Source organism: Podospora pseudopauciseta, assembly GCF_035222475.1.
Source record: "Podospora pseudopauciseta strain CBS 411.78 chromosome 5 map unlocalized CBS411.78m_5.2, whole genome shotgun sequence".
NCBI lineage: Eukaryota > Fungi > Ascomycota > Sordariomycetes > Sordariales > Podosporaceae > Podospora > Podospora pseudopauciseta.
This window is the reverse complement of record NW_026946666.1, coordinates 961264-980604: the sequence shown is the minus strand read 5'-3', so window position 1 is coordinate 980604 and position 19341 is coordinate 961264. Positions and strand designations below refer to the sequence as shown.

At 51.7% G+C, this 19341-nt stretch overlaps 7 protein-coding genes across 7 annotated transcripts; 4 read left to right on the top strand and 3 right to left on the bottom strand.

Moving 5' to 3' along the window:
* Positions 1-548: 548 nt before the first annotated feature.
* Positions 549-1163, top strand: QC763_0082120 (uncharacterized protein; the record flags this gene model as incomplete). Its single annotated transcript, XM_062906122.1, is given in 2 exon segments — positions 549-878; positions 897-1163. 2 exon segments carry the CDS (start codon positions 549-551, stop codon positions 1161-1163), a joined length of 597 nt encoding a protein of 198 aa, XP_062764037.1.
* A 370-nt stretch (positions 1164-1533) lies between these two features.
* On the top strand, positions 1534-2557 carry QC763_0082110 (uncharacterized protein; the record flags this gene model as incomplete). The annotated part of the gene is made up of 3 exons (XM_062906121.1): positions 1534-1705; positions 1807-2107; positions 2128-2557. The coding sequence occupies 3 exons, from the start codon at positions 1534-1536 to the stop codon at positions 2555-2557; spliced, it is 903 nt and encodes a 300-aa protein (XP_062764036.1).
* A 448-nt stretch (positions 2558-3005) lies between these two features.
* Positions 3006-6046, bottom strand: QC763_500210 (uncharacterized protein). The gene is made up of 2 exons (XM_062912632.1): positions 5017-6046; positions 3006-4943 (listed from the first exon to the last, which is right to left on the bottom strand). Exons 1-2 carry the CDS (start codon positions 5193-5195, stop codon positions 3401-3403), a joined length of 1722 nt encoding a protein of 573 aa, XP_062764035.1. The 5' UTR covers positions 5196-6046; the 3' UTR covers positions 3006-3400.
* A 3674-nt stretch (positions 6047-9720) lies between these two features.
* Positions 9721-10695, bottom strand: QC763_500220 (uncharacterized protein; the record flags this gene model as incomplete). The annotated part of the gene is made up of 1 exon (XM_062912633.1): positions 9721-10695. One exon carries the CDS (start codon positions 10693-10695, stop codon positions 9721-9723), a length of 975 nt encoding a protein of 324 aa, XP_062764034.1.
* A 556-nt stretch (positions 10696-11251) lies between these two features.
* Positions 11252-14402, top strand: QC763_500230 (uncharacterized protein). The gene is given in 3 exon segments (XM_062912634.1): positions 11252-11915; positions 11932-12406; positions 12463-14402. The coding sequence occupies 2 exon segments, from the start codon at positions 12340-12342 to the stop codon at positions 13989-13991; spliced, it is 1596 nt and encodes a 531-aa protein (XP_062764033.1). The 5' UTR covers positions 11252-11915; positions 11932-12339; the 3' UTR covers positions 13992-14402.
* A 369-nt stretch (positions 14403-14771) lies between these two features.
* QC763_500240 (uncharacterized protein) lies at positions 14772-16778 on the bottom strand (the record flags this gene model as incomplete). Its single annotated transcript, XM_062912635.1, has 1 exon — positions 14772-16778. The coding sequence occupies one exon, from the start codon at positions 16776-16778 to the stop codon at positions 14772-14774; it is 2007 nt and encodes a 668-aa protein (XP_062764032.1).
* Positions 16779-17309: 531 nt separating this feature from the next.
* Positions 17310-18508, top strand: QC763_500245 (uncharacterized protein; the record flags this gene model as incomplete). The annotated part of the gene is made up of 2 exons (XM_062912636.1): positions 17310-18093; positions 18149-18508. The coding sequence occupies exons 1-2, from the start codon at positions 17662-17664 to the stop codon at positions 18506-18508; spliced, it is 792 nt and encodes a 263-aa protein (XP_062764031.1). The 5' UTR covers positions 17310-17661.
* Between the last annotated feature and the right edge of the window lie 833 nt (positions 18509-19341).

The window sequence follows — 19341 nt, the reverse complement described above, 5'->3', positions numbered from 1 at the left end:
CTTATCGATACAGCAAGTATCGATCCAAATGTATTTGAAATATCGCCGACGTGCTATCTGGCAGGCGTTTGCGATCTTCTTCTAGGCTGCATTAGGGGGGTCGCTGAGATTGTAGAACGCATTAGGCTCTTCCATATCACGAAGTGTGACCTCCTTCCCTTCCCAGGTGTGGGATAAAATGGCATATGGGGGGATTTTATTCCCGATGACCTCTTCCAGCTCGTATGTAGTGGTGTGTAACAGTTGCTTGAACGCAGGGGATGCCAGGAGGTGTCAATTGAGTAGAGATGTAGTTGAAATATTTACCCCGCTTGCATGTTGGCAGAGGGAGGGGTATTGTTGGGATGATAGCCACTTGATGACGCTTATTGGACAGGCATCTTGCGTGGGTCGCCTGCAGACAGACATGCCGAGCTGCGAATTGTCGGGTGTCCTATTATGTCAGCCGTCAGCTTGTGTGACTTGTATCAGAACATCATTCTTTCAAGATCATCCTTGGTTCTTAACCTCAAATCGTGTCCATTCAATCTTCGACATCATCACTTACCATGGAAAGACGCCGTAGCCAAGCCTCTAATAGGCCGGCCTCAAGAGCCTCCACCAACTCTTCCCACACCGCACGAGCCTCCTCAAGTTCTCCGTCCAGTCGGAGTTCCGTCATCATCACCAACCCAAGTTTCTTCGTCTGCGTCCAAGAATACCTTAAGCCTCTCATGGCTATCTCGGCGCTTGGGTGCCCGATCACCTTTGCCTTGATCGTCTCGCCTATCGCCGACCCCGCACACCTCAGCCACAACGGCTTCAAGTTTTCGTTGGAAACAGTTCGACTATTGATATCAGCCAGCTGGTTGTTCTTCACGCTCACACTGGGCCTGAGTGTATTTACCTACAATCAGTCGTTCTACAATCAGCTGAAGGTTGGTGGACCTCCTCCGCCCTCGAGCTTCTATTACCGGTGGGCGGATATGGTGATGAACACGCTAGATGTGCTGTGTATGGGGGCCTTTTTGATGATTGCGTTGGCGGCTGCATCGTATGTGCCGGTTGTTGGGTGGTTGGCTGTGGGAGTCGTTGGATGTTATGCCGTGGCAGTAACGATCTACTCCATCGTGATGAGGTTTGAACCAGACGGGGAAGATGGGGATGAAGAATCGGCTCGGTGAGGGAGAGAGAAAGTCGGTTAAGGTGTGGAAGAACAGAACCAGGGTAAGATAGACGGTATACACAAAGTAGACACCCCCATCTCAATCAACTAAAAGATGTCGCTGCTCACCGGGTTCGCAATCTCAATCATCGAAGGGATGGCAAGACACAAATTCATGCCAAACTATTGTTCCACGCAGAGGTGATCCGACCGCTTGACCCCACTCGTTTCGACAGAAAGCACGATCGTCTGGGTTGCAGTCGGCTTACTTTGGGTTTGTAGTTCTCGTCAACCATCAAAAGAATCCCGGGCTGACTAAGATGCCAAACCCACCCACAGAGCCTACCCCGTCGCCTCCCTCGGCCATGCAGCCTGGATCCTTCGCCACTATGGCTACCGCGCGACCTTCATCTGGGAGCTCTTTCTCTATGGCCTCGGCGCCCTCCTTTGCATCCCCGCTACAATCGCCCACTCCCTCACCGGCCGGCTTCTGCATCTTCATCTTCATCATCGGCAACGGCCTCGGCTCCCTAGAGACCGCCGCAGACCCTTACATAACCGGTACCTCTTTTCCCCCTTGATCCCATAAGGTAGCCACCCTTTACTAACACGCTCACTCCAGTCTGTGGCCCCCCAAAACACGCCGAACTGCGTCAACCTAGCCCAAGCCTTCAGCGGCATAGGCGGCATCGTCGCCCCCCTTATAGGTTCATTCGTCTTTTTCGGCTTCGACAACGAGGAGAGAGCGCTTCAGAATGTCCAGTGGGTGTACATGTCCATCGCCATCTTTGTCTTCATCCTTGCGGGTGTTTTTATCCTGGCGGAGATACCTGAGATGACCGACGCGGACATGGCGCTGCAGGAGGAGGCTGCTGCGAAGAAGGGCAGGGTGTTGGGGACGGAAGCGTATCAAGTTTATGTTGAGGAGCAACCACATGCTATTGGGCCAGTAGCAAAGGAGTTGTCCTTCAGAAGCAGTACAGGCTTTTTCATGCGGCGTTTGCCGAGTTTTGTTATACTGGGGCGTATGTTGCTGTTGCGAGGATCATGACTTGTGTGAAGGCGAGGAAAGTCTTTTTGGGGTTTGTGACCATGTGTTGGGATTTGACCGCTCCGGCGATCACGCAGAGGGGAAACGTGGGGATGAGTATGTCGTTTGTTGTTTTGTTCTTTGAGAGTATTTGGTTTCCTACGATTGTGGCTTTGGGGATGAGGAGGTTGGGGAGGCATACCAAACGAGGGGCGGGGATCATTACTGGGGTTTTTGGGGGTGCGGTGGTGCCGCCTTTGTTGGCTGCTGTGGCGGATAGTGACCGGGGGAGGATGGGGACGGCGTTGGGCATGCGGTGCCGATGGTTTCTCTTTGGCAAGGTGGACGTATGCGTTGGCGGTGCATTTTTCGGGACGGTATAGGGGGGCTGTGGATGCCTTTGTTGGTGGCGAGGGGGCAAAGGGGGTTGAGATGAGGGATGGAGTGGAGAGAGGGCATGATGGGACGGGGGTGGTGAAGCCGGTGACGGATCTGGAGAATATGTCTGGTGTTGTGTTGACCAAGTGATATTCTTTTCGGTTCCGGCAATTGGGGAGAGGAGTTGATATGACGAGAACATATCAGAGTTGGTAGGAAAGGATAGAGTTCTATTAGTCGTGTTGGCTTTAGACTCTATTGGGTGGTAGTAAGATAGAGTGCTGCCTGGTATCTACTTGATAGATCAATAGTACTTGTGGTGAGATTTGTATAAGGATATGAATGAACGCAGTCATTGCTACCGATGTTTACTGTTAACAAGCAGACATCGTATAGGTAGGTATGTTGGCTGGGCCAATTTTGTAGGGTTTTCCTGATATGGGTTGTCCCACAGCCTTTTGAGGCTAGTGTTCTTGGTTACTTGTGTATACCAGCTACATAGCAAAAATAATCACCCAGCAATGAGGAACAATACAGCATTACTGGTTATCCCGGACAGTCAATGTCTAATTTGGTCCCTTCCCAAAAATGCCCATCATATGTACAAAACGTATTACTACAAATATATATATATATAAGTTTTCTTTCGTGGTGGCCTGGGAAGCCCTCTTTTCCCCATTTTTTACCCTCGCCCACGCCAACAAGTCTAACATGCAAATCTGAGCGTCAGAAATAAAGAAAGCCTAGCTCAAATAAGAAAATATTCATCGCCATGAAACCCATCATTAAAGAAATTCCCAACTTTTCGTGTCGAAAGAAAAACAAAAACGCCGTTCATGTCATATCCATCAATGCAAACCGCTCTCGCCGGTAGCAGCCATGTACTTCTGGCAGTTGATCAAATGCTCAACCTGGTCGCCCACCTCCTGCAACCTGTTCAGGACCTTCTTGTTACCATCCTCGAAGCTGAGAAGAACATATGGGATGTTCGTCTCGGCGCAGAATTGCTTAACCAGGGTCTGGACCTTGCGCAGGTTATGTCTGGGTACACGGGGAAAGAGGTGGTGGACGGCCTGGAACTGGAGACCGCCGTGGATGAAGTCGAGCCAGGCGGGGCAGTCGACATCCATGGTGGTGCGCAGCTGGCGCTGGGGGAAGGATTCGGATTCGCCGAGGTCAGAGGTGGACATGGCCCAGTGGGAGAGGGTGATTTGGACGTGGAGGGGCATGGTGACGATGTGCGAGACAAGGACGAATCCGATTCGGACGGGCCAACTGGGAAGGGTGCACCAGAGGAGGAGGTAACCAAAGATGTACCAGTAGCAAGACATCATGGCGATCTCAGCGGGGCGGATCCACCACGCCTTGCTGCTTCCGAGGGACGAGGCCTTGGAAGAAAGGACATGCAGCCACGAGAGGAGGTAGAGGTTGAAGCGCGCGATGCCCATGACAGGGTAGTAGGTGTACTTTTGGAAGGGTACAAGGAAGTTAGCAGCGGCGTCCCAGATGAAGGTGAAGTCGTAGTAGGTCGAGTGAAGGCTCCTGAAGAAAGAGGGCGAAGTGGCGAAGATAGGGACGTTCTGGATATCGGGATCGTGCTCGGGCATGTTGGTGATGAGATGGTGAACGTTGTGACTGCTCTTCCACCAACCAATCGAAAGACCGCAGCAAAAGTCGGCGACGAACATGCCAATTAGACTGTCGATAACAAAGTTTCCGGTGATGGCGCGATGGCCGGCATCGTGCGCAACGAACATGATCTGATGCCAGAACAAGCCCAGGAAGAAAGCTGATGTCAAGTACCACTGATTATAGAGAGCGGTCATGGAAGCGACGAACAGAGTGGTGTAGCGGCACATCTCCTTGGCATACTCGATGTAGGGGCAGTCGTAGAGGTTGAGTTCGTAGACCTTTTCATGGAGCTCGCGGTATTTCTTGACAATGTCTTGCTGCACAGCTGGGTCGACAGAGGGATACTCGAGGATGTCGCGGGCCTCATCCTGCTTCTCGGCCCAGGTAGTAAATGCCAGAGGGTCCTTCTTTCCAACATAAATCTTCTTGGCAGACCGGAATCTAAATGTCTGGCCATCTGTCTCGCCCATGCGCTCGATTGTGGTCTCCTCGAGGTCCTCTCCGCAGCTATCCTCTGAAGTAGGAGCTGTGCCCGTGCTTCGCGACTCGGAGAGATCGCTAAAGCTCGTCTCCAAAACTGAAGAGTCCTCGGCATCGGATACGTCGGTGGGGATGGTGGATTCCACAACTGGCTTCTCCTCGGGCTCCTTGACGTAGACGCCGCCGCGAATTGGTGGTGTTGCATTCGTCCAGATGCCGGGAGGCTTGCGACCAATACGGAAAGCCTTCATGGTCTTTAATGTTGGGGGTTTGTGGTACCTGCGTAGACACCCCACCAATGTGTCAGCACTCAAATGCATCCATTGTCCAGTCGGAAGCAGGCAATATTTACGCATTGATCTCGTCCGTCGCATCCTTTCCAACCATGTGAAGAATGGCCAGACTGCCACCGGGATGCCTCTCCAGCCACGAGTCCAGCTTCAGTACATATTCGTCGTAGATGACAATGATGTGGCCGTCGGCGATGAGATCCTGAACCGCCCGTGGGCAGAGGACGTTGTCGCGCGACATGATGGTATTGTCGGGGTGCTGTATTCTAGGTAATATGATGGGTTTATGTTGGATGTTAAAAGGGTCGGGGTATTTGTTGACTTGTCTAGTAGGTTTGGCCGATGACTGGCTGGCGGAAGTGTAAATAAGAAAGAGAGAGACCTGGAACGGCAGAAAAAAGAGCGAACGGGTGGGAAGTAACCCGAGAAAGCAGGGTGCAACGAGAGACTTTTTGTGGAATCCCAGATAACGGAGCAACTCCTTAAACACCAGGAGCGGCTAAAGGGGAGATGGGTGACGAGCCGAAGAGAGACGAGGGAAACAGGGAAAGGCAAAGTCTTGGGAGGTGAATCCATGGAGCTAGACTGCACGTGGGGCAGGACCCTGAAGATGGGAGGAGCTCTGAAGCTAAAACCAAGTGGGCAGCTTGGGGCAACTTGGCGTTGGGGCTGAGCTCAACCACCGCGCGGTCTCATCTCCTCTGTCCCGCAAGCGAACGGGGCCAAATCTTGGAATGGCTTGGATGGTGCAACCACGGGAGTGGGTCGAGTTACCCAAGAGTGCGCAGAGTGCACCAAACATCTCGACACCCTTCACTCTGCTGGGCATTCACTGGCACTCTGCAGAGAGCGCTCCCGTATCGATGAACTACAGAGGAGCGGAGCAGGAGGGTCGGGACCGACGCGAGCCCTCGCTTTTGGTATGGGGACCACTGTGCCGGACCACCAAACAGTGTTCCGCTCCCGTTGGCGCATACCGTACGCCTCACATGTACGAACGAGACGAGTCGGGAATTGGGGAAAGGAAAAGGAAAAGGGGCGTGCCACCTGCCAACTATCCAACGGCGGGATTGACGTTTGTTCGGCGCCAAGACCGGCGATGGACAGGAGAGAGATCCGCCGTGACGGTCGGCCGGCCTCTGACAGGACCGATAGAAGGAGAGAATGCTGGGAGGACGCTGGGACAGGCCCTGCATTTTTGTTTCTGATGGATCTGTTGTGCGGTGCTGGTCGCTGTTGTTGCAACCCCACTCCCGGTCGGCAGGCGCGAATCCCCGTCTGGTCTGGCCCCTTCTCCGCATCTGGAAGGTCCCTTGTGGGCAGGGATCCTTCTACAATTGGTAAGGTCGGAAACTGAGCGGTGGGAATCTTGTCTTGGCAGGGGGAATCTCCCATCTCAAAAATTTCCCATTCATCTGCCCATTTCGCTGAGCACAACACCAGATTACCGCTCGTGATACTCCAGATGTCGAACCACCTTGGATTGGGAGACATCAGCTGGATTGGGAAAAAATGTTGAGCGACAAAAATCCAGAACCACACCATTTCCACCTCAGCTGAAGACACGAAATGCCACATGTCCGCGTCCACCCACGTGCGGACACAAGGTGCATAAATGACTGCCTTCTTCCAACGCCATCCCAGACCTGAGTGGATCGCGTCATGCAATTGCCAAACCCTCCACGCTTCGCTGGCCTGTAGCCCTCGCCACCTCGTACGCTCTACACGCGTATGAAATCCGGGCAAAGGATCCGCGTATGGGCGGCGATAAAACTATGTATGTTACATATGTGCTGTCTTGGTTTTGGGATTGCGAGATGTTCGGATACTGCGACATTACTTATCGATACCGATAAGATACAGCTAACAAGCCTTTTTGATTGTGTGTAGCTGCGGTTCCAGAGTGGGCCAATTAAGCTTATCTTTCAACCCCTGGTCACTCGTTGACCTCAATTCACAACTACGGCATCTGTCTCAACCATAAACAGGTTTTTTGGTCATTTTTAAAAATAAAAATAAAAACAGATGTGCGAAAACAAAGTTCATTTCCCTGTCATTGCATCCATGTTCTACCTGAATCATCAATAATATGACGTATCTCTTTGGCTGTCCAACAAATACTGGTTGCTGGGTGGAAATCCCACCCCACTCACAAATCAGGGCAGACCGCTTCAATCGCGGGGTAAACTTTTCCACAGGCTATTGGAATGGCAACAACATGCTACGGTTACGACTCCTACGTGAAATAGGATATAGATAAGTTATCGACTTTTGGTGAGGGTATAAGTTTGTTAATAATAAAGTAACTCCCTAATAGCCAGATTTTATAGAGTCTTAAAAGTGTTTCGGAGTAGGTATTATTATTATAACATTGGGGACTGTATAGTCGCGAATTAGACATTTTGTAACAAGCCGGCGGGCGACCTTCCTTAGTCTGTAACGACTGATATAGACGGTCTAATCTCGTACTAGGTACTGTCGTACTTATAATTATATACTTTTACCCCCCAGTTTGTGCTGGGTAGCTAAGGTTGCATTAAGGGAAATTCTAGACCCGTTGAGGTAGTGGCGCTGGTGGAGGCTCAGATACTGAAGTTGTCGACATCTCTTTCCCTCTAAACAGCCTGTACATCTGGTATCCGATTATCCACCACTCAGATGGGGTCTTTGGCTCTTCGTTGAGAGGAAATTCTTCAAATCGCTCCCGAGGCTTTTGCCAAGGTAGATCATAATCCTCTCCCATCTGTGGCTGAAATATGCTCTTCCAAGAACTTCTGCGATGTTTCCGAGATTGAAGACGACCGCACATGTGGCAAAACCCACAATGTCCACGACGTCCGAGTCCAGCTTAGTGTCGTTTCGGTTTGCCCGCCGCTCAACACATTCTATCCGCGTCGCGACTTTCGCGAAGGTTTATCTCCTTTTCACATACAACAAATCTATTTGGTCAACCTTCACAATGCTCCCCAAACGAAAGGGGTCTAGCATCGCTGTTCAAATCGATGCAGAAGTTCCAGCCAACCCCGAGACGACGGCCAAGCAGTTGAAAATCTTGTTAGAAAACGATGCAAACAAGAAGCCAGCTCGGACCCTCAAGGAAGCTCAGGATGAAAAACAGGCTTTTGAATTCTCATCTTAACGAAGCACTTACTCTTATCGAGCGGAATAATTTGTATGAGGGTAAGGAGTAGATGCTTCAACTCTAGTGAGCGCTGGACTAACACCAAAGACAAATGGAAACTTCTGGATCTTCGGGGAGACTCATAGCCATGCGCCTAGGTTCGACGAGGCTTGCCCACGATCTGGGCACGAGAATGAAGGGCGTCAAGAAACAGTATGGAGGAGACTGGACTTCCAGAAGACGATTGGTACGAATGGTGACAACATCAGCTGGGTCATGTATAAGTTCATCGAGCCAATCCGGGAGATTTCCACCATGGGGACACAGAGTGCATCTACGAACCTTATAAGCTTATGGTTTGGCGCCGGAATCTTACATGGACTCATAAAGTTTCTGGAAAGGGTGAAAGGGCGCCAGACGACTCGGCTGACAAATTTCTCGCCTCTCTTATTCGGAACTGGGACAAATACGAGGGGATTGGGCAAGTGCCCGTAGGAAGTAGGGAGTGGTGGAGGCGGGAGTGGGACGAGTTGTGCAAAGAGAGATTTGCAATACGGCGCGGGAAGGGATTCAGCCATGGTAACCGGAGACGCGGAAGGCTATATTGGAGGCTATGGAAACCTCGAATGTTGCAGAAGCTGTTAGCGCAAAGGATGAACAACCCGCGTAGAGAAGAGTTTCACCATAGTCTACCTACTTAATGCCAACAACTAGCATGATAACTTTGTGCACACCGCACACCTGGTCACAACTGCCGCACCGGTACCAAATGGCCAACTGCGTGAGAGCAAGAGAGAGCCGAGCTTCGGATCCTCAGCTGGCCACTGAACGAACAGCTGGTGGCAAAGATAGCACATGCAGTAAAGAAGCCGAACCACCACCTTTCTCACTCCCGTCATCAATAAGTTTTGGAACTCACTCCAGACAAATAGCTTAACCTCACTCCCAAGAAGAAATACGGTCATTCCTGTCCAGTCGGGGTTTCCAATATTCTTAAGTTGGTGATACCAGGGTAGCGAATGAGCCAGTACTGGCTGCCAACATCGCCGTCATCAATATTACCTCTCTACACTACCCCAATAACATGATCATTATCTGCAAGAGGTCGCATGTGGTTGCTGTTGGGTCATCATCTTCCTATACACCGAGCTGGCATCCGTTACTATTTACTTGTCTGGAGGCGATGTGGCATGCCATATGGTCATGGTATTTGTTCCACGCAGTTAGAGCATAATTGCCTCGAGTTTCTCTTCTAAAGCTCATTTTTCAAGGGTGTAGATGTGGCTTGCCTCGACATTGCAGAAAGTTGATGCCCTCGAGTTTTATTGATAACTTCAGCCGCAGACAACTTCAAACCAGCTCACGGGTGATAGCTTCAGGAAAAGATGGCAAGTCGATTGCTTGCGTTTCAATTCAAATGATGTGACTCAACGGGGAAAGCTGAGCCGTCCAAAAGGGGAATCTCTAGCAGATTCTCCACGACTCAACAACATACAATACCACCTGCAGGATGCTCTATGAACCACATACAGACTGTGTAACCATTCAAATTATGAACACAAAATCATAAACGTGGCCCCTAAGGTCACCCTTTCATTTCAAAATGACCTCCAAAGCTGCCCTTCCCAACACGCCACTCTCCCCATCATCTCGCAGCAATCCTCACATTACAAACAATCCCGAACCCCGTCCGACTCTCCCACACCCCAAAGTCGTTCTCCTTCCTAAACGTAATCTCCCTCGCCCTAACAGCCATCTTGACAGCATCCTCATTCTCTCCCGTCCCTGGCGTCCCTGGTGTAGTCGGACTCGACGGGTTACTCCCCACCCTCTCCTTGTTCTTCGACCCCCAGCTCTTCCAAATACCCTTCTCCGCCTTCTTCTCCACCACGGTAGCCTGGACATGCTTTCTCTCCAGATTCGGCTCCGGCCTCAAATACGTCGCCAGTCTGCGCGCCATTCCCTCGTCTTTGAACCACAGCCACTGGGAAGTGTCACTGTTCCCTATACCGTCTGTGTCCTCGCATTCGAAACGACCCCATTCGTCAAACTCGGGCTTGTCTTCGTTGGGACTGTCGCCGTCGTCATTGTCTTCTTCTCTTGAGTACGATGACTTCTCGCCTTTTCCTGTAGATTGGGTCGCGGCTGTTGAGCCGGTGTGCTGACTCAGTAGTTTCCCCAGATTGGCCTTGACAATTTTGACCACTTCCCCTTCTCGTCTCCGCTCCGCCGCGCCAGTCATTACCCATCCTTTCGGCACGGCGGCTTCCGGCACGAGGACTAACTCTGCGGCGTGGGATGGGTGGTTTCCCAGATTGGAGAGGAAGTGCTCGATGTGAGGGACCAGAGCGGTGATGATGTCTAGCTCGCGGGAGGCTTGCTCTGTTGCGCGGGCCTGCTGGGCTTGATAGAGACGTCTTGGAAGGGTTCGAAGATGGTTGGTCAGGGGAGAGGTAAGTGGGTTTGTTAGCGAGGATGGTAGCAGGACGCTATCGTTGCCTGTGCTGGAGCTGGGACCGGCATGGCTGCTGGTGAAGCTGCCGCCGGTGTGGGATGTGGTGACGGCTTCGGTGTAGGTTGGGGGTAGGTCGCCGTCGTCGAGGCCGTCAAGGTAGGACATCTTTGCGTGTGTTGTCAGAGCTGAATGCTGAATCCCGTGTCAAGCTCGAGAGTATGATTCGTGTGTCGGTTTGAGTGGTGGGTTACAGTGAGTTCGATGGAGAAGGAAATGCTCTGAAAAGTTCAATGCCCAGCCACCCAGGGGAGGTGAGGTGATTTGTGTCAGGTCAAATGCGGCAGCTCGTATCCCCGCAGCGGAACGTGGGCCTCCTAACCGCTGAGCTTTTGCAAGTTGTGATAGAAAAGATACCGTGAGTGCAAACGGAATTCAGTGCGAAAACGCCCGTTTCAGTGGTCTGTGATGCAATTTCCACCGAGGCGTCGCTGAGCCTTGCTGACAATTTGCCGGATTCCAGTCCAAGAATGTGCCTGGCAATGATGGCTTTGAGGGCAATGTGATAGCGATAAGTAACCCCGCCAAGTTCAATGACGGCGGCCTGTGGGGAGACGGGTGTGGCTGAGCTATAACTTGGTTAAGGTAGCGCCTTGCAGGCTCGGCGGATCTTGTGTGCGGGCCGGGGTTAACTATCTCAGGGCTCGGGGCTCAATTGCGGCCTGATTGTGACCTTGTCATTTCTTCTCACATGATATCCCAACTGACGTCTATCTCCTGCTTGGGGCGATGTTGATCAAATAGAAGAAGGACCTGCCAAATAGGTATTCCGTAACAGGAACTACTAGGTACAGGCGGGGTGGGGCTTGGCATGTAGATGGGTTACCTATCCCATGCGCATCGCGGTTTGATGTCTGACTGCTGCGGCTGACACGTCGGTCAGAGATCGGGCCTCCAGATTGACGATTCGGTTCCTGAACTATGCTCGGTCGAGTTGCTGTCAAGTTAAAAGGATCCACGGGCTCAAACACCGAGACGACTTTTGGTATTCTGAAGCGAGAATCTAGCACGTTGTGCTCTCCCGCAACAGCAGTGGTGCGACCCAGAAACGCTATGTTCCAGTGCATATTCCCGGAGGATCACCGGTGCCACCCCTCATTTTCCCCAGTGAGTAACAGACAGCGCTTGGAATTCTTCCAGAACCCGTCAACAGCCAAACATTCTCGCAACAGCATCCATCTTGCGTCTGTCATTGGTGCCACCGAGACAAGATTCTTATTACCGAGCAATATTCCGCGAGAAAACCCCTTTCCCTTATCAGTGACACAGCCACACCCACAGGTTCAAGGCAGAATGGGCTAACCTCTTTGTGGCGACAGCATAGCCGTGTTAGCCGAATGCCAGATCAGATGATCCACAGTGTTATTGAATGAGAACCCTGCGTTAGGCGGTATTGGCAAGGCTGTGTGTACTTGGCGAGCCGCTGGTAGATGTCTGGTTCACTGGTTTGCTGCCGTGCATCGTTGTACTTAAAGAAGAGGCTGACCCCGATTTCCAAACATAGCCATATCTTCATTATCATCCACCATATTATCCACGTGGAATTGCCAGTTGTCGTCCATCAACACCAGTTGGCAGTGGCGCAACAAAGATCCATCCACCACCAGCGTGACCACTTCATTCTCAATCCTTCGCAAACCTTAGCTCTCAGCCCAGAGAGCGCACACATACATAATCGACTGAAGGCCATTAACTTTTCGCCACTTTTCCCCAGTCATCTAACCCCTCCATCTCACCACCAGCACTATCAAGATGGCCTCCTACAGAATTGCCGCTCCCGATGAGTACCTTGCCATCACTGGCATGGGAGTCAAGAATGGTTTGTTTTCGACCACTAAAGCGTTTTGGTGATCAGTCGCTAACATGCACCCCCAGTCAAAATCACCAAGGCCGCTTGGGTATGGCCCTTCCAGCGCTGCATGCGCTTCAGCGTGCAGCCCCACGACTACGCCATGAACCTTCAAGCCATGACCAAGGAGAAGCTCCAGTTCCTTCTCCCAGTGGTCTTCACCGTCGGTCCCGACGTCAACCAGCGCGGCGCTAACAAGAAGGGCAAGTCTCCTGCTCCTCCTGGTGTCTCCGGCGCCGGCAGCGCTGGCTCCCCCGTCGAGGATGATGAGGACGGAGTCTATGACTATGACAACCACGGCCATGTTGCCGGTCGCGAGGACCAAGGGGACTCGCTCATGAAGTACGCCATGCTCCTAGCTGATTCTGGCGCCAAGAAGGACGGCACCAAGGATTTCCTCGAGAACATCGTCAAGGGTATTATCGAGGGTGAGACGCGTGTGCTGGTGTCCAGCATGACGATGGAGGAGATCTTCACCGAGAGAGAGGTGTTCAAGAGGAGGATTTTCCGCAACATCAAGAGCGAGTTGGACCAGTTTGGTCTCAAGATTTACAACGCCAATGTCAAGGAGCTGAAGGATGCGCCGAACTCGATCTACTTTGAGAGTTTGAGCAGGAAGGCTCACGAGGGTGCTACTAACCAGGCCCGTATCGACGTCGCCGAGGCCCAGCTCAAGGGTAACGTCGGTGAATCCAAGCGCAAGGGTGAACAAGAGCGCGAGATCTCTAAGATCCAAGCCGAGACCGCTGTCGCCAAGACACAGCGCGATATTGAGCGCGCCTCCGCCGAAGCCGTTCTCGACACCCGCAAGGCCGAACTCAACCGCGACGTCGAGATCTCCCGCGTGGCTGCCAAGCGCAGCGTCGAGGCGCAGGACGAGGAGTTGAAGGTCAAGGTCGAGATCAAGCGCGCCGAGGCTGAGCTGCAGCGTCTCCGTGCGACCGAAGTCGTCAAGGCCACCATTGAGCGCGAGGCCAAGCAGCAGGCTGCCGACGCTGCTGCGTACGAGATCGAGGCTGACGCCAAGGCCAACTTCGAGAAGGCGAAGCAGCTTGCAGAGGGTGCCGCCTACAAGGTCAAGGTTGAGACTGAAGCGGCGGCGTACCAGACGAGGCAGAACGCCGAGGCTTGGACTGATGCCGCGGTGAAGCAGGCTGAGGGTAGGCTTGCGGGTGACATCAAGACTGCGGAGGGTATGATGGCCATGGCGGAGGCGTATGCCAAGATGAGCCAGGCTTTCGGTGGTCCTCAGGGCTTGTTGCAGTACATGATGATTGAAAAGGGTACCTATGTCGAGCTGGCCAAGGCTAACGCTGAGGCTGTCCGGGGCATGGCTCCCAAGATCAGCATCTGGAACACTGGTGCTGAGGCTGGTGGTGAGGGTGGTGCTGCCAATGGCACGGCGGCCATGCGCAACATCTACCAGATGCTGCCACCTCTCATGACGACTATCAACGAGCAGACCGGCATCACTCTGCCTGAGTGGCAGTTTGGAAAGATGGCTGCTCAGACTGGGGAGGTGCAGAAGGCTATGAAGGCCAACGGCACCGCCTAAGCTGATGTGGGATGACTCCTGTTTTCTTTTGTTGTTTTTGCTTTTCTATTGTTTTTATACGGGAGACGACAACCGTTTAGTGATACCAGCATGTGAGGATGCATACAGAGATTGGTGGGAGAGTATGGGATCGGCGTTTATTCGTGGGTTTTATGCTATTGGTTTCCGCCATATATTTTCTGGGCATGTTTTTCATCATTGTATCTTGGGTCTTTGTTACTTTTGTTTCTAGCCGCGCTGCATCAGTGATACCTCGGTTGTTTTTGGTGGACGAGTGGGACAAGGCAACATAGAAGGATTGGACAGACAGACAGACAGCAGACTGATAATACATTTCTTTTGTGCCTAACCTTTGTTATGAACAGCTGCTTTATCGCCAACTTCATGTCACTTATTATGCTCCTGCGACCCTCTCACAGCCCAGTCGGTCTAAACACGCCGATCTAGACCCTGATGCACCTTGACCCCTCCCGCTCGGCCCAGGCACTGAGGGGACTTCATAATCTCCTGATATCATCCTCAACGTGTCCAATTGCCACTGCCGCTCAGCCTCTGTTAATGATGCTTGTCAAAGACAGGATGCGTCATGTCTGGTAGGTACAACTGGCTCTCTTTCTAGACGTTTTGGCACAAACCTACAGGACGAGTCTAGTCATTTGAGTGATTCTCTTCTCTGTTCTGGTTAGAGAACGATGTGTCTGGGTCTCACCAACGCACTGGGCAGGATAATGAACGGGGCAGTTTGGTAGCAGAGCCACTTTGGATTATGGAATGGTAGCATTATACAATCCTCAACACCATCCGCCTTGTCGCCACACTTCTTGAGAAGGTCTCAAAATCGAACAGCTTTCGCGGATCCGACCACTCAAAGTGTCCTACACGCTCGTATAAGTCCGAGTCTGCCTTCTGCTGCATTACCAGGACAAAGAACCGCGGCATTTCCTCCCAAGTAGTTTGCAATTTGATCGGTATCCCAACAAGCAGCTGTTGCCGAAATTCATGATCAGTCCACCTCATGGCTTTATCTAGGGAATATATGAGGCCGGGTGGGTCAGCGCTGACCACAACCCGATCGATATCTGACGATAAATCACCTATATCAATCCCCGTGTTTTTGATGCCCATCATCTTCAACCCAATGACATCAAATACCTGGTTTTCAAATAGAAAAGCGTGGCAATCAAGAGCCAAAACCCGAAGCTGGCTCTGGTCACTCCTTGCACCAGTCTGAAGTGAAGGGCCTAGTTCGGACCATTCCGTGCGAGTTCGATCAAGACTCTCAAAAGCAACATAAATGTCATTCTCCACCAAACTATCAGGGCGAACTGCATCGTTGTGAGGGTGCAGTATGGCTACACCTTTCCATCCGGCCCACGACCACGAAGGGAAGCCATGGCGGCGGGCAGGTGGTTCCCCATCAGGTGGCTCCCCCAGGCTCCAGCAGAGACCAGCCAAGAAGCCCTTAGGGGATCGGATCCAATTTTTCGGGCTACACAAGACTGGAATACCCCAAATGTTGTGTATGGGAGGCTTGTGGTTAGAGAATTGGCCAAGTATTCCTTGGAAGGCATTGAGAATATCATCTTCGTTGCCGAGTTTCCGATGAGTGTATTCGTATATCCGGTCACCAATCTCAAGTGAATATGGTGCGGTTCGGAAACGGGGAAACATGTCATCGTTGGATGCCGATCCTACTCGATCGAAGGGAATATTTAACGCTTCCGAAAACGAGCTGAGCCCGCATTGGAAATACACTTGCTTGTCCGTAAACACCAACCGCCGAGACGAGAGCACTCCTTCTTGGTATGTCCAACCACGTGTCGACCAAGCAGAGGATGATATGTCGTCCTTGGTTGAACCATAAGACCAGGTTAAGTACCCGCTTCGAAGCTTGACGTGTGGTTGAGCCGATCGTCGAGTCTTGCTCACACCTGGTAGGCCGTACGTAGGATCAGATCCTGCTGCGGCCACAATAGTTGCTTGGGCTGATCCGTAAATCTCTGCCATGAGTCGAATCTGAGAATGCTTGTCGCCTTCGTCGTGTTGGCGAATGCAATATTGATCTACCCATAAGTATCGGAAACCCAGCTTGTCGGTAACAGTGAGGCTATCTTCAATGGTGAGAGGAAGGTTTTGTAGCGGCTGGGTGTAGTCTAATTGACGTGGTTGTATGGCTTTACCCCAGACATAACTGAGGGCCAAGAAGGGGGGACATCGCGTGCCGAGGCTCGCTGCTTCAACGACAAGGCGAGTTTTGCAGTCAATGAGTCGAAAGTGCCACTGATTGTCGACTTTCAGAGGCTGGCAATCCGTCTTTCTACAATGTTTTTGGTTGCAATAATTGAGCCATGCGCGAAGGAGGGGGTAGTTGATGGCACGCGGGTCGAGGGACCGTGGCCCAATGGTACCATCTGTCCAAGATGGTGGACTGGTGACAGGCTCTCCGATATATCCTCTCAGTCGAAACAGGGCTCTGTGAAATGCCGCCTCGTCACGCGAGTAGCTAGAGACTTCAGGCAGAATGCCGAGTATCCTGAAGTCGAAGCCATCGTCGGGTTCCTTCCAGCCGTAATTTGAGGCGTATCTCCAGGAGGCAGAGATTAAGGTGCCGGATCCCATGCCATCGCCAGCGCAGTAAATTTCAAAAAGTCGACACAATGCGCAGGCCCGCGAGACATATTGCCCCACAAAGACCAGTGGGACAACTTCTCCATGGGAAGGTGCTTGGGAAAAGAGTGGGCTAAGGTCGAGCTTTTGGCAACGGCGGCAAAGCTTGTCAGGCTCCATCAAAACAATTCAATGTGAAAACTACTGCACATCTGAAAATATTTTGGCAATGGATGAAACTTGAGAATACTATTTCCTGCCCGAGTTGTGGTTTTTTGACAAGGCAGACTTCACTGCCTCACCATGCCGCCTTCCTGATTCCCGAATCAACTTCAGCTGCACTGGCTGCCTCTGTCTTACTCAGCGTTGCATCGGTACACGCAATCGTTCTGAAGATTTTCAATGTAATGAGCTTCGATTTTGCGCAGAATATGCTTCGATCTAATCTTTGCGATGGCTGAATTATAAGGCTTTGATGCTAGATTACACGACTGCAACTGCTGGGATAGGAACAAGATAGAGCTGAGATAGGAACAGGTAAAGCTGGTACTGAAAGTTTAAATGGCATTGTATAGACCCACGAGTGCGCCATCTCCATGTTTGTCACCACGTCCCAGTAGCACCTAGGTATATGGGTGCTCATTCGAAATTCCGCGAAGCAAGCCACGCCTCACTTCGATGCATTCCATTTCCTCAACATCACTTGAACACGTCCAGAGGTCCGAGATAAAATTATCGTCGGGAGTAAGCGCATCACGTTCCGAGAGCGGGTCGACATGGAACGTCACAAAGTGTGTTTATATCAGCCCTATTTATCCGTCTGGTCCATCCATCGCCAGCACCTCGCAAATCAGTCCGCGCCGAACCATCGGACCCGGTTGGTCCGTCTGGACCTGCATCAGCCGAGATTGTTCAATATGGAACCGGCAGCAAACATGACGGAGATAACTCCCTGCACGACGATCTCCAGACGTATATCAAGTCATGGCCAAGCACCACTGCCCAGAGCTTAACCTGCCACTGCAAGAGCTTGTTCCCTCCCGTCACACCCAAGCCAGCCAGTATGGCCGTCAAGCGCATCGTGGCCGTCCTGGCACTTGCCACCAGCTTCCTCGCCACGTCGGTACTTGGTGAAGAGCAAGCAAAGTGTGGCCAAGCGAGCTACTACCCATCCGAGTACGCCTGCTATGACAACAAGACACTCTGCCCGATTACGTTCAGCTTGCCGACCAAGCCCTGCGGTGGGGGCTGCTACTCGCCAGAGCAGTACTCATGTGAAGACGAAACGATTAAGGATCTGCCTGAAGCGACGAGCCCCTTCACCCTTACGTTTTCAGGCGTGCGCAAGACTTTCCAGAACCTGAACGTCAAGGCCTGCGGGAGATATCTTGCTGTGGGCGCCAACGCTAGAGAGTGCCATGCTTGCACTGCGGCCGGTGGCACAAACTGCGGGACCTACCAGAACTCGACGGTGCTGCTTCCTGGTGGGCAAATGGTCTGTTGTTCCTTGATATTCCAACCTGAGTAACGATTCTAACACAATGATATAGGCTTCCGACGTTCCCGGCCACCAGTACTGGTACATCAACCCAACCGACGGTATCCTACGATATACCGAAGCTCTCGCTGGTAACGCTTCGCTCTGGAACGCCACTATCCCTGGGAAGGAGTTTGCCGGTCAAAACGTCAAGGTCTACGAAAACGGACTGTTCACATGGACCCGAGAGGATGCCACGACACACTGGTGGATGGCTTGCTTGGTTACGCTGCCTGGTGGTGCTGTTGGAACTGCCAGGTCGTGGCGCATCTATGCTCCCACCTACGTCAACATGGAGAGAGGAGACTGCGAGCTTGGGAGGATTTTCTCCAAGGCGGTGGATAGGAAGGCGGGGGTGTACAAGTACCCATGATACAATAGCCATTGGGAAAGTTCCACCAGGACGGAGGAACAGCACTGGGACTGGTGAACATTGAAGCGAAGTACGAGGTTGTCTGTTCGGATGTATATATGACAAGACTTACTTTGTGCATAGATAGAAGAAGAGAGATAAGATATCAGACGGTCATAATTCGCCATAGGGTGGCAGTTGGTGAAGATGGTTGTGGTCTACCCAGTTGCATGTGCGTCGGGAGAGATATTTACTTTCCTGCGGGTCAGCCCGGTGGGTGATTCACATGATCAGAGTCACTAGTTGTTGAGAAATAAGCGTTTACGCTATTTGCTCATGTTCTTTGAGTAGGTAAGTTTAGGTTACGCCTTCATGCAGCCACACCGAAGGTTACCACAACCATGGCTTGCCATTTGTACAAGGGCACCCTCACCACAAAATAATTGACACAAGTAAGTTAACCCATACTATACTGTGAACTACCTTATGCCTCAGATGTTAATTGATAGCCTTTAAACGATCTTGCGAGGCCTGTTAACTATCTTTGAGGCCTATGGACTGTCCTTCAAGGTATGTTAACCTCCTTTACTGTCTCAATTATTTTGTGGTAGGGGTGGAGGGGTAACCAACACTAACCTCATCGGTCACTGAGGGGCGAATGTGAGGTATGATTGGAGGCAAGCTTGGAGTATGGGGTCACGGAGATAATAATGGCCGTGGGGATTATGTTTTCCGGCGCCCAGCATCTTACACTCCTTCCCGAATCTTCAAGTGGCCTCACTAACAGGAAAACCACAGACTTCCCCTTTTCTCAACATACCTCACCCTTCGACGATCAAAAACCACATAATTAC